At 53.9% G+C, this 13577-nt stretch overlaps 1 protein-coding gene across 1 annotated transcript in view; it reads right to left on the bottom strand.

The window, feature by feature from the left end:
- Window positions 1-1970: 1970 nt before the first annotated feature.
- Window positions 1971-13577, bottom strand: part of CASTOR2 (cytosolic arginine sensor for mTORC1 subunit 2) — a 50352-nt gene continuing 38745 nt past the window's right edge. Inside the window, exons 4-8 of the mRNA XM_006918525.3 lie at window positions 13255-13508; window positions 12143-12253; window positions 11609-11691; window positions 7874-7968; window positions 1971-7792 (exon numbers count right to left, since the gene is read on the bottom strand). Of these exons, the coding sequence (XP_006918587.1) occupies window positions 7727-7792; window positions 7874-7968; window positions 11609-11691; window positions 12143-12253; window positions 13255-13508 (609 nt within the window). The 3' untranslated portion in view covers window positions 1971-7726. The remainder of the gene's footprint in view (window positions 7793-7873; window positions 7969-11608; window positions 11692-12142; window positions 12254-13254; window positions 13509-13577) is intronic.

Here is a 13577-nt window from a genome sequence, read left to right as displayed (position 1 = left end):
AGATTTTCAGGGTGGAGTCCTGGCATGGGTAACACGCGCCCCCCACCCTCCACTGCAGGGGATTCCTATATGCTCTGGGGTGAGAACCTCGCCAAGAAGCAGCCAAAGCTGCTCCCAGGAATTATGCCGTTGTTGGAGGTGGGCACATTCATGGTTCTGAGGGCTAGCTGGACATCAGCCAATCTTCTACATCCCCGACTACCCCTGCCACCCTGACTGCACTGGGCCCTTGAGCCATCCAGGGTCATCTCACCTGCGAGCTGAGGCCATGACCCTGGCCCTGGCCATCCTACTTTCTTCCTTTTATCAGCCATAGTCAATAAACCAGACCCACCGTTCAGAGGCTAAGCGGTTTCCTGCATGGACGTGCTCAGCAGCTCCCCATGCCCTGTGAGGCCTCTGGCCAGCCTGAGCACCCACTTTGCATTTCCACCTCCCCTGCTAGCCTTGTCCATTTCTTCCCTTGCCCATCCTTCCATTTAAGCTACAGTTCCCTCTTGGCCCTCTGCGACTTTGCTGTTCTCTCTGCTTGGGTCCCCCTCTTACCAAGCTCAACACTAATGTCCTGGCTTCCTGGTGTTCCCCCTGCTGCCAGGCAGTGGTCGGCCCCAGCCCCAGGGCACAGCATCTCCTGGTGGTCTAGCCTGGCATGGCATGTCCTAGAATAGCTCGTTTCTGTCTTTATGCCTCCTAGAGCAATTCAGGTCTGGCCATGGTAGATTCACCCGTGTCCCCAGCTCCTGGCACAAGGTGTAACACTGGATGGGTGACAGTGACTGTGAGCGAGCAGTGGGAAAGGGAGGCCTTTGCAACTGGCTTGAGAGTCTTGGGGCAATCAAGAGTCCCCATGGATGGAACCCATGTGGTTCCAGTGGGGTATCTGAGGGACTGAGGAGACATTAGTCTGCAGACCCCAGAAAGAAAAGCCTTCACAGTATTTAGGGTGGTGAGAGTGTGCTTCAGCCCCCGTTTTCACTCCCTTCCATCTCTAGCGCCACTTCTGAGGGACAGGGGTGAGCTGGAGAGGGGATAGGGTTGATGGGGTCGAGTGTGGGCACAGCCCTGCCCTGCTCACACCTGCCCTCCAAGGAAGACAACAGAGAGGGGGAGGAGGAAGGGTGTCCAAAGTCCAGGGCCTACTGGCCTTAGGCCTGTCTCTCTTACCTGGGCAGTCCCAGTGCCCACCAGCCAAGACAGCAGGAGTCAAACACCAGAGCACTTGTGGGAGGGACACTAATCCTCCTCTGCCACCAGCAAGGCCCTGTCCTGTTCCACAGTCCCCCTGACCCCCAGGTCCATTTCTGCCAGAGGCCTGGGGAGGAATGGTGGGTGTCAAAGCCAGTCTCTAAGGTGGCCCCCAACAACTTTGGCCTCTTGTGTGGTCTCCTGTGTCAAATCAGCTGGGCTATATGATGATAGAGTATGGTGGTGGTGATGGTGCATGGATTCTCAGGCTAGGGGAAAAGAAGCATTTTGGCTTTGGCCCTGGCCCTTGAATCCCTTGCTCTGAGGGAAGCAGGCACCATAATATGAGGACACTGGAACAGCCCCCTGGGAAGACCTGTGGAGAGGAACTGAGGCCTCCTGCCAACAGCAGCTGTGTGAATGAACCACCTTAGAAGTGGATCCTCCAGTCCCAGCTGAGACTTCAGACAACTGCAGCCTCATGAGGGGCTCTAAGCCAGTATTGCCCAAATTGCTCCCCAATTCCCCACTCACAGAAACCATAACGCATAAAGAATCATTTCAAGTCACTAAGTTTTGGGACAACTTGTTCCATAGCATCAGGTAACTAACACAGCTCATTTTGCTCTGGGGACCGTTTCAAGTCCGATTCTGGATGTTGGGCTGGAAGGCTTTGCTGCCTTCTTCCCATTCCCCTGGCCTGTGCTCCCTGACTATAGCATGGAGCAAGAGGAAACGAGACGTAGCTTTAGATCCACACAAAATCAGAGAGCTATCAGCCGACATCATTTTTTTCCTCCATTTTAATTAACACTTTACAAAGTACAAAATATACTGTCTTTTTTGGGGAACATTAAGTATTTTTTTCTCTCCATCATACAGTACATGAATCTCGAAGGTTTTGTGTTTGTTTCTTCAACAAAGAAAGTAAGCATGAGGAGCCCAGGTACAGGGCTGCCCAGTTCTGCCCCTCACCCAGACCCTGGGACAGGTGTAGGTGCCACTGCTTCTGCTGGTAACCTGGGGCATGCCAGGTAAGGGCCAGACTCCCCAAGATGAGGCCCTGGACAGGGCAGAAGTCCCTCGGAGCCCCACTGTATACCCGACATCCACTCACCCCCATCTCAAGATAACGGAAATGATTTTGGCATAGAGCAAGAGGGCTTGGGATTTTGTTAGGAGTCCTCCACCCCAGTTTTGGAGCCAACCCTGCTCAGTTCTTCCTGGACCATTTCCTGAAAAGGTAAACTGAGGCAGTGGACAGAATACGTATCAAGCTTGGCCTCTGTCTTGGGACCTGAATTTGGCCTGTTTTTCATCTTCCCCTCCCCAGAGCCCTGGTCTCCGACTTTGCTGGATGCTCTTCCTGGAGGAGCCTCACTAGTGAGGGGCACCGGCACCCAGAGCTTATCCCTCTCAATGACTTGAGGACCAGCTGTTTCTGAAGTTGGCTCGGCAGTTCTAGTCCTCCAGGCTGGTTGTGTGGACAGAACCGCTGCCAAGGACACCTCTGCCCCCACCACAGAGCAGTTTTAACAAAGTCAAGTGGGCCGGGGCAGTCCCTTGGGGTGGCCCCAATCCCTATCTTACAGCCAAAAGCTTCATTCAGGGCCTGCCGCCCCCACATGTAGCTTCCGGGTGCGAATGCTACTGAGGCCTCAAAACACTGAATGAGCCAGTCTCTTAGCTCAGATTTGGACTCTGCACACATGTGCTCTTACATCCGTGTGCATAGAACGCTGTGCTGACTCCCAGGGCAGGGGCCACCCTGCACTTCCAACTCACAGCCTCCCCTCCCCTTAAACTCCCTTACCACCAAGCAGTCCACAGGTACCATGAGCCAGGCTGCAGGCTACTGCCTTTACTCCAGGCCACTCTTGGTGCCATCAGCCTCAAAGACAGCAGGCTGCCTCAGCCAACAGCTCCTGTCCTTTACCTTCCCAGGAGAACAGGCTTCATAGGAGTGCCAGAATATCAAAGCTGAAGGCCAAAGCACACCCTGCGACTTTCTCTCACAGTCTACGCAGAGTATGAGAGGCAAGTAGCTTGTCCTTTTTGCTTCCTTTAATTTGAAAATGAAAGAAAAATGCTGGAATGGGCTCTGAGATGGTAAGAAAGGTATCCAGCTACATCAGGGCTCAACTCTCCTCAAAACCCTTGGCCCCTCTTTCCAAGTCTTTCCTCCACTGAGTGACCATCGTCCCCACCACCTTGGTTGGCTCCCCTCCCAGGCAGCCTCTTTGAATGCAGGGATTTTGCCTGCTGCACGCCTAGCCCCTTCTTTAGCACAGTAGCTAGGAATCCTGAAAAGCCAGTCTTTCCACTGCCTGAGACTCCATCCTCCTCCCCTAAGCTTTTCTCAGGCCAACTGTCAGCTCCATTTCTCGGTGGCCGTGACAGCAGTGACTGGCTGCTCCCTAACCCTGACTTATGGTGGGCACAGATATATTGGGGGTGTTTTCTCCTTAACCTCCACCCAGAGTTCACTCAGGAGGTGGCATCAATAATTTCTCAGTAACAGGGCTGGAGTGCTTTGCTGTCACCTGAGAGCTCCCCAAGGTCCCCTCTCTTAGCTGGGGGTTGGAAAGGGCCCTACTTGTCCCCACATCTAGATCCAGAGGCTCAGAAAGGTGGCCCAGGGTGGTTGTGGGGCTCCTAAAAGGTCTGCTCGTGAAATGCCAGCCAGGAGGACCTGGTGGTGGGTGGGCAGGTTCATCTTTGATTATCAGGCAAATGGTGCCCTTGGCTTTAAACGGGGCCCTGGCCCTCTCTAGCTCCTCAGAGCCTTGGTCTCAGACCTCCATGGCATTCTGTCATCTCAGAGACAAGCCCCACCAGACCATGCATCTTCAGACCACACTGGTTCCTGAGGCCATACTGCCTGATGGGGGAAGCCACCTGGGCAGCTCTGGGTCACCTGGCTCCCTCCCTGCCCACTAGGCCTGGAGGTGGTGGGAGGGGGAGAATGCTGGTGCTCAGGGGCTCTCAACCCCCGAATCTTGGGGAGGGGAGGTCTGCATACCTCTCCAGCTTGGTCGTGTGCCCTGGGCTGAGGGCAGTGGCATGGGCAGCACCTCTCTCGGGGCTCTGGAGACCCCTGGGGAGAGGGAGGTACAAAGCTGGCAATGCCCATCTTTGCTGACAGGACTAGGGGCTGAGGGGGAATGGGGTTTCCTGGGAACCAGGGAAGCCCATGTTGAGGATGGAACCAAGAGGCAGGTTTTACACTTGGGGGAGGGAGAAGGGGGTTCGCAGCATGCCCTCCCTCACTCTCCCCACTCTGTAGTGTACGGGGGTGGGGTGGACAAGGGGTGAAGCTGGCGTTAAGATGGTTTGAACTTTTATTCCCAAGGAGTGGCACAGAGGCAAAGACACAGGGCCTGCCTGCTCACCTTGCCTCTCAGAAGTCTTGCCCCAAAACCCAGTTTTCGTCCCCAGGAGGCAGAGCTAAGAAATCCTCAGCCCTGACAGGTCAGAGTCCTCAAGCCACTTCTCTGATGGGTCTCAGCCATGTTGGCCCCACTGAGCATGTGCTCCTTCCAAGTGGGGCCTGTGGTCTGGAGACCCCACACCCAGAAAACCTGCAGATGGCAGAGGGCAGCTGGCCACTGGGAAGACCACTCACTCTTGCCTCCAAATTGCTGTGGAGATCAAATGACCGACTCTGCTACCCAGGCACTCACAGTGGCTGAGGAATGTGCCCGCCTCTGTGGGCCTCTTCACACAGCAGGAGGACAGGGACTGGGAAAATGCAGGGAGGCGTTTCCTGGGTGGCAGCTGGAGATGAGAGCTGAGCCCCTGTCCCAACTTCTACCTGGGCACAACATTGAGGGCATACACATGCCTTTTGTCAGTTAGACGGGGCAGCCCCCAGGAGACCTGGGCAAAGAACCTGAGGTTTCTAAGCTTGCAGGCAAAAAAAATAAAAAAAATTAAAAAAAAAAATCAGGTAAGCAGTCAAGTGTAAAAACAGCCAGGTGAAGAGTAGACCTAAATGTGGAGCTGGAGGTGACTGCCCTGCTGGCCCAGGTCTTTGGGCAGAGCAACTGGGGTGGGGGCGTTCTGTTCAAAAGCAAGAGGTTCTAACTCCTCCTCCCTTTGCTCTGCCACCACCTAAAATACGACCAGGGTGTCAGGGACCTTGTCTGTGGAAACAGGGGTGTGGGAAGGGGCTGAATCCAGCTTTCAAGAGAGACTGGGGAGGAGAGGGAGGGACCCTTGACACCCCCTGACTGGAGCTCAGCTCCTGGGCTGCTGGTTTTGTTTTTCCCTTCCCTCAAGTCAGGGATGAGGCAGCCGGCCGGCTTCTCTCAAAATCGTATTGCCTATATACTTGAATTAAAAATATACGGTGGCTCAAACGTGCCCGTGTGCACGGCAAACACAGCAGGTGGAGACCTTCAGGCCCACACACACGTGCACACACAATGGGGTCTGTGTCCACGTACTGCGCACACACGTGTGTGCCCACACAGTATATATTAACATATATATTGCTCAAGTATATATGCTATTTACAGTATATATCTATATCAACATAAAACACAGGTATTTATACGTGTGTACAATAGATATGCCCTAGGGGCCTGGGGAGCACGCATTTCTGGGGTCACAGAGCCAACACGCTTGCTCGACAGGGAGGAAAAGCAAAGTGACATATTAGGGGGAACCGACAGGAAGAGGTCTGGAGAGGTGCACCACAAAAAATCAAGGCCTTCCAAGGGCAGAAAGAGGACTCAGGGCTTCAAAAGATGCCATGCCCACTTGGCCACTCCCATTTTAGAACCAGTGAACAAGTTACACGTTTTGGTTGTTTTGGAGTTTTGTGCAAAATGAATTAACTTAAAAAAAAAATGTGAGTTGCTAATCAGTGCTTGGGCCTTGAGCATCTGCACGGATCCAGATGCACATCTCCTGTATCTGGGGGCTTCCAGGGCGCAAAGGGTCCCACACAGCTCAGATATGGGGGTGGGGGTTCATTCAAGCCCTTCACCTGATCAAGAAAACATCTCTTCTGCTCTGAGCTTCACAGGGACAGCACAAGTCAGCTGCTGCAGAGAGCACCGGGAGGGCATGGGCCATAGCAGGCCCTGGGGGTCCTGCACACTCAGAAAGCATTCCGAGCTGGAGAGGAGGCACGGGGGCTTACCCCATTCTCCCTAGGTAGCCTCTAGGGGGACAAGCCACCTCAGCCTGGCTGGCTACCTCCCTGTGACCCTCAAGACCCCTCTGATGCTCAGATAGAACCAAGGCTGCCTGGGTACCCATCAGTGGGGCCTGGCTGGTCAGCCCTGTCTAGGGTGGCCCAGGGGCCCATATCTTCTAATAGATCTTTGCTCCCAGCGTCCTGCTCAAAGAGAGGGCCAAAGCTCTTCCCTTGTCCCTGGAGCCACAGGGCACCAGCCAAGTAACCCTGGGCCTCTGGGCCCCCTGACAGAATTCAGTAGGCCCTGTCTCCTGAAACTGCTGCCAACTGCAGCTGAGCACAAATACATTAAATAAGAAACTAAAACAAGGTACGGTTTTCTCTATTAAGGCTCAGATAAGCTGCCTCCCAGGTCAAGTACTCATGAATGTCATTGTCCCTGAACTGAGGGGTGGGTGGGCAGGTGAGTTGGGGGCAGAGGCCTTTCATGTCCCCCAAAGTGGGGCAAAGGAGGGGGCAGGATGACGGGGGAGCCCTGTGCTGGTCTAGTCAACTGTTGGAGAGGCGGGGTGACCAAAGAAACCCCAGGCCAAGAATGCTGGAGATGCCCCTACTTGGGGGAAACCGAGGCTCCACCTGCCTGAGTAGGGTCCAGAGAAAGCAGAGGGGATAGGAGCTCGTGCCCCAGGCTGGTGGGTTTCCTGGGAACCGCCCCCTCCCCACCCCCAGGAGTGCTTGTGGTGGGGAGGGTCTGGACAGGGTCCCTTGGCAGTCTTGCTGGGAGTTGGGGCACAGGCCCTATGGTTGGCAGGCGAGGTTCTGGGTGGCTTAGGGCCCCACCTATGCCCCATTGGAGCCTCACCAGCATATGCCTATGGGCTGCCCAATGGCCTCCACTCCGGGAACCAGCCCTGAGCTGATGGAACCAGAGACCAGCAACTACAGTATCCAGCTTCACGCCCTCGTGGGGGCCTTCCCAGGATCCATGAACTCGGCCCACTCAGTCCGCCCCCACGATGACATGCAAATTGGTACCCCAGTGTCTTGTAGGAGGCACCAGCTTCCTTCAGTATCTGCCCCCAGCTATGGGCGAGGCTGGGTGAGGAGGTGGGTCAGCTCACAAGCTCCCTGGGCCTCAGACGTCATTTTCTGGAGCAGGGGTTGGGGGGGGTGGGGGTAGGAGGTTCTCTAGAGGGTCTACGGGCTCCGGAAAGGCATGAGGGTATGGGGAGGCCTTGGCTTGAGCGCTAGGCCTGATAGAGTCAGCAACTAGGGGTGTCTCCTAGGCCTCTTCTTTGGGGGCTCTGGAGCCAATTTTCCAGTCTGTTGAGAAATACTGCAAGAATCTTCGGGTGGGGGCCGGGGGGCAGATGGGGAGGAGTGGAAGAGGCCCTTCTAATGCTTCTCTGCTTGGCTGACTTTCAGGGCGCTGATGACCCCATTGATGTTTTCTTCTGGTACCTGCAAAGGGCAGGAGGTGGCAAAACACATGAGTCCCTGGAACCCAGCCTCCCTGCCCCGGGGCCAGTGCTGGACACTCACCAGTGCGTGGTCAAACTTGAAAGTACTGATGTAGTAGGCAGGGATGTCTGCAGCAGCCAAGGGCTCGGAGATCTGGGCCACGATGCCACACTCATCTGGGGATAGCAGGGGACTGTACTCAGCCTCCATGTGGTATCATCACTGGGGTGCTGGCCAGTATACCCCAGCCCTCCTTGCTTCTAAGCCTTTCCCCCCGCTCTGCCCACAATGCCTGTCCTGAACCCACAATCTATCCAGAGATTTCCCACCCTTCCCCCTGAGGGCTTACTGCAAAGGTCCCTCCATCCAAGAGCCTTCTCTGATCTCCTCGGCCAGCAAGGGGCTTTCCATGCCTAGGGCTCCATCCAGTTCTAACTCTGGTTACCCTCTGCCTGTTTACATGCTCTGTAGTCCCGATTCATCTTCCCTGCCATCTTTCAAATTCTCTAAGACGGAGCTGGGGCCAGCATGGGCAATGGAGGACATGGGTTCAGGCCCTCTTTTCTGTTATTGACTCTTTTCTAGCAGGTGACTATAGCCAAGTCACTTCCTCTCTCTGAGCCTCAGTTTCCTCATCAGAGTCCCCACTGGGTAATGGCCCCGGCCTGTACTAAAGGCAGTGTCAAGTATTTGGTTGGAGCTGGGACATGACCTCCTTCTCCCTCTAGCCTCTGAAGCAGAGGTCTGTGGTGCTTCCTAGCCTACCCTAAACCTTAGCTGACAAGGAAGCCTTGGGTTGCCCTAGGGCTAGTCTTAGCTTCAGCTGCAGCTTCCTCCCCGATTTGAAGGCACCACTCGAGGCTTCTTCCTACAGGAAGACTTCCAGCATCTGAGGACCACTCTTTCACTAATACAATCCCCTGTGCTGTTTTCCTCAAAGCTACTATTCTGATACTGGTGATGATGCATTTTCCCAACACTGTCCCTGGCTTGGGGGGCGGGGTAAGAGGGGCAGAGGAAGCGTCGAGATCTGGTCAGCAGCCCCCATGGAATTCTGAGACTGGAGCCTGGGAATTAACCTGGGCTCCACGTCCATCATCACTGACCCCTTCTTCCCCTCTACTCCCTGGCCCTGGTCCTTTTACCAGCCTATTCGGGGACTCGAGCAGTGACGCTGTTTGTCTCTCAAGCTCCTGCTTTCCCCTTGACCTGCTGAGGCTTCTGGCTGAACCAGCAGGCTCCTCTGGAGGCTGGGCAGGCCTTGTGCCCGCACTCCAGGTGGCCATCTGTGAGGCTACGTGATGACTAGTTTTGTCCTGAGATACCTTTAGCTATAGACACAACTATTCCTATAAAAGGAAGAGGGGAGGGCATTAGGGTCTAGAATGGAGCCTTTCAAACTGCAGGTATGACCCATCTGTGACATCATTTAGAAGGCTGGTGACCAGCGTCTTATGAAATGACACAATGGAAAAGGAAAGGTCAAACAGCACAGCACATGGTTAGAGTGAGCAATTTCGTGAAACTGTTCAAGTTGTTTGTGTATGTGTCTGCTGGGTTATGATGTAAAATATATATTACTCCAAACCATGGTTAAACACATATGAAATGTTTAATCTTTCTAGAATCTTTCAGATTGTAAGTTATTTTTCTTGCAGGACTCTTTATAGCTATAAGCATGGCTCTAAAACGCTCAGCATCCCAGAATGCAGATCTACCTGTTGCCTGCTCAGCTCACATTCCTTTCCCCATCACCGTCCACAAGGCAATGAGACACGGATAAAACTGCTCTATAGCAACGTGCAGACATTTGCCAAAAGAGACCATTTGAGTTTCATCTATTATCCCACCTTTACTTACCTATCATTTGGACTTTTTTGGTAATATTATTATACTGAGTGTATTTTGATCAACTTAGAACTAAAACTGGGGATAAAAAGATAAGGAGGTATATGCGTCTTCCGGCCTCTTGCTGTGTCTCCTCCTGGTGACCCCTAGCTCCTACCCTCACTTGCCGAAGCTCTGCTGGTCCCTCTACCTTCAGGAAGAAGTGGTGGCAGACCCCCTGGTCTGGCATTAGGACCCTGGTTCTCTACCTAGCAAGGTTCTTCTCCCACCCACCCTACCTTTGGACTCTGCGCCCAGGGCCCAGCTGGCTGGAGCCACCTGGGTGCTGTGGAGAAACTATGTCACGCCTCCCTCTGCTCACACTACTCTCTCCTCCCTGTCAGTCCAGCGACTATCCACTAGTCAGCTCCAGAGTCTTCCCTTCCTGAACCTTCTCTAAGCCACCTGCTTTGACAGTGACAGCAACTGCTGCCTGCTGAGCACTCAGTATAATTGATATCTCATGGAGTGCTCAGAGCAATCTTAAGGCCATCTTTCATAATCCTTATTTTACAGATGAGAAAACTGAGGCTCAGAGATTAAGCAACCTGCCCAAGGTTACACTGGTTTCTTCCAGCCTCCTTCACTGATGAGTTCCTCCAGGCTACTTATCTTCACAACCCCACGACCCCACGACCCCACGACCCCACAACCCCATTTGCTGCACTAGGCAGCAAATGTGGGCCGAAGAAAAGCTGGAGTTCATGGAGAAGGAGGTTCTGAGTGACAGGCTGGGCCCAAGGTCAGATCAGGAACCTTCCATGTACATTTCCTACCTCTTGAGAAAGTAGCCCATGGTCCTGCACCCAAGATGGCTCTGGCTTTGGCCTTGATGTGGGCAGAGTTAGGGGGTACTGTCTGGCCCTGCTAGTTACCATCCATTTGTGAACTTGTCCAGATAAAAGTGCAGGTAGGTGGCAGAACCTGGCTCCCTCACTGACCCCTCGCCCCAGGTCAAAATGTCCCACCCCCTCCCTGGCCTGTCCCAGGAGCAGAACCCTCAGGGCTGATCCAATGGCCCATGGAATAGTCTGAGCTTTATCCAGAACATTCTGTGTGCTGTCTATGGAAAGTCAGGGTTCACTGATCCCACTGGGGATTGCCGAGGGTACTCCCTGGAAACAATCGCCCTGTGATTTATCAAGAACCTCTTCTGGGTTCAAGCCCTTGGGTCTAATTGTCTAGCCTAAGAAAATCATTTCTAATCAAGACAGAGCTCCGCTCCTAGGCAGCTCTCTTCAGTCGCTCACAGTGGGACCAGCAGCCTCCACCCAGTGCTGGCAGGATCAGTGCTGGGTAGCCCTTCTAACCAACGAGTCTGAGGCCTGGGGCCTCTAGGAAAGTGCTTATGAAAAACTGTCTACCAAAGACACTATTGGGGCAATTGTGGAAACTGACACTAGACTGAGTCTTAGGGAATTACTGTGAATGTCCTCCTGTGGGATTAGGTCACTGTGGCTCTGGAGGAGGAAGTGCTTCTTCCTGGGACAGAAAAAGTAAAGTGCCGGGAGTCTGAGACTTACTGTGAGATGTTCAGCAGTACATTTATTTATGGGAAGGGAACATTAAAAATGATAGTAGTCAATATCTGTGAGCAGTGGTGCTAAGGAGTGATCCCTGCCCCCTTCAATCTTTATTACGTCCCCAATGTTCTAAAACTAAGCAGGTATTAATTTTCTAGTGGGGTCAAAATAAGAGCACTTTGGTTGAAGCCGATCCTGCTGTTTTCTGGAGGCCCGTACCTCTTGTCACTCACTGGTCAGGGACCTCAGGCAGTAGGGACCTCATGCTCCCCAAGCCTCAGTTTCCCCACCTGTACCACAGGGTACAGACATACAATGGCTCTGGAAGACCTGAGTGCCCTGGTGTTTGGAGGCACTGGGCAATGCCAGCCCCTTCACCCCCAGTGTTGAACCCCACGGGGCTCACCAAATCCCAGGGGCTGTCCTCCAATCCGCACCATCTTCCAGAGCTCTCCAGATGCGCTCGTGAACAACAAATTACTAGGAAACCTTAAAAAGGAGCAAGAGAAAAACCCCGGAGGCTGACGTTAATGGTGTGCCCTGGCCAGCAGCCCACGGAACCTTCCCTGCTGCCTGAGCTCCGCCTGACAGACATGGGCCTGAGCTCAGGGACCCCAAGGACCACTCCTGAGCCCTCAGCCCATTCTGTGCCTTCTCTGTATGGGGAAGGCAAGGCTGGGGCTTGGCTGTGCAATAACTACCCACTTTGCTAAGGCTGGTCAGGATGTCACTCCCCAGCTCCAGAGAAGGGGCTGAGGGACAAAGGGTACTCGGATGACCCAGGGCCTTTGTCTCTGAGCTGCCTGTTATCTGTGAAATGGGGCCAGCTCACGTGCAGTGAAGGGTTGTGGTAAAGACCTATTAGGGACAAAGTGGGTGATGTGCCCATCACGGAGCCTGGCTCATCCTAGGTCGATCCCTACCCTCGGGCCCGGCTCACCTCTGCTGGGTCTGCACATCCATCACCAGGGAGATGTAGCCCTCGATGAGGGAAAAGGAGAAGAAGCGGATGTGGCCACAGTCGTCGCTGGCAGCCATTGGGTCCTTCACCCTGGGGGTGGGGTGCTAGTGAGAGGTGGAATGGGGGACCCGCTGCACCTCGACCCCTATCTGGCTTGCTTGCCTTGCCCACTGGCCTCAGCATGAGGTGCTGGGAAGAGCACTGGCCTGGGAGAGCAGGGCCAAGTCCCGGTCCCTATGCTGCCTTGCTGGGTAACCCTGAGCCACTGTCTCTGCCTTGATCTCATCTGGAGATGTAGATGACTCCATGGCATGCATGGAGGCGAGCACAACACTTATTAGTGCTGGAGACCCAGTTGGCCCCCAGGACAGGCTACATTTGCTCCTTCGCAGGCAGGGTTTCTCTGTCCCTGTGCTGACTCACATCTCAGAGCACAGTCTGTGATCACTGACAGCTCACCAGACTGTGGCTCCATCCAACCTGGTGCTGGACTAAACTTAAAATCTGCTCTGAAGAAAATTGCAAAGCCTGTCATCAACAGAATTAAAAAACCTGAGTTCCCAGCTTGCCCTTAGAGCTCAGTGGGGGTATTTATGATGTCTACATGTGTGCCTGGGCTTCGCCAAGTTTTCAGGTTCCAGAGGAAGAATGTTTCCCTTCTCAGAATGGGGCTCTTGGATAGAGCCATGTCCCCCACCACCCCAAACCAGCCCTTCTCCTGAGCAGCTTGCTGCTAGCATTCATTTAACACCACGTGTAGGAATGCTGCGTTTCCTAGGATTATTGACATTTTCAGCGATCAAACTACTAAAAACAGAATGCTATAAATAGAATGATGTCATTTGTTTCTAAAGACTATAGATATACTGTAATCCATGAGTTATCTTGGGGTAAACGCTGCAGCCTCAAGCGCCACTGGCAAGTATTCTTGGGGCAAATGAGAAAAAGGCTGGTTTCCGGGGCACGGCTGTGTCGTCCCCCTCAGAACAGCTCCAGGCATGCCTGTCTCCTAAATAAGCCCGGGGATCCTCGGCACAGCCACGTCTCATCTCCGCCCACCCTGCAGCCCCTCACACCCAAGGGGGCCTTACCCATTAGAGTAGAACATGACGTCCATGAGGAGTGTGGCAACGGCAGGCAGCGTGTCGGGGTCCAGGCTGGTGACACAGAACCTGTTGCTCGGGCTAGACAGTGGGTGGATGACAGGCCTCTGGACTGTGAGAGCACAAAGACAAAGGATGCTGAGGCCAGGAGAAGAGGAGCACTGTGGGCTAGGTGGAGGCCCAGGAAGAGGGGTGAGGTCCGTCAGCTGAGGCCCTGCTGCAGGCCCTGTGAGATCTTGCTCCTGTCGTTTCTCCAGCCTCCACCTATAGCTCTCTTGATACTCCAAGTTCACTCTCAGGTCATGGGCCTG

The sequence above is a fragment of the Pteropus alecto genome, unplaced genomic scaffold (genome assembly GCF_000325575.1).
Source record: "Pteropus alecto unplaced genomic scaffold, ASM32557v1 scaffold68, whole genome shotgun sequence".
Lineage (NCBI taxonomy): Eukaryota > Metazoa > Chordata > Mammalia > Chiroptera > Pteropodidae > Pteropus > Pteropus alecto.
The sequence above is the reverse complement of the archived record's forward strand: the minus strand, read 5'-3'. Positions and strand labels throughout refer to the sequence as shown.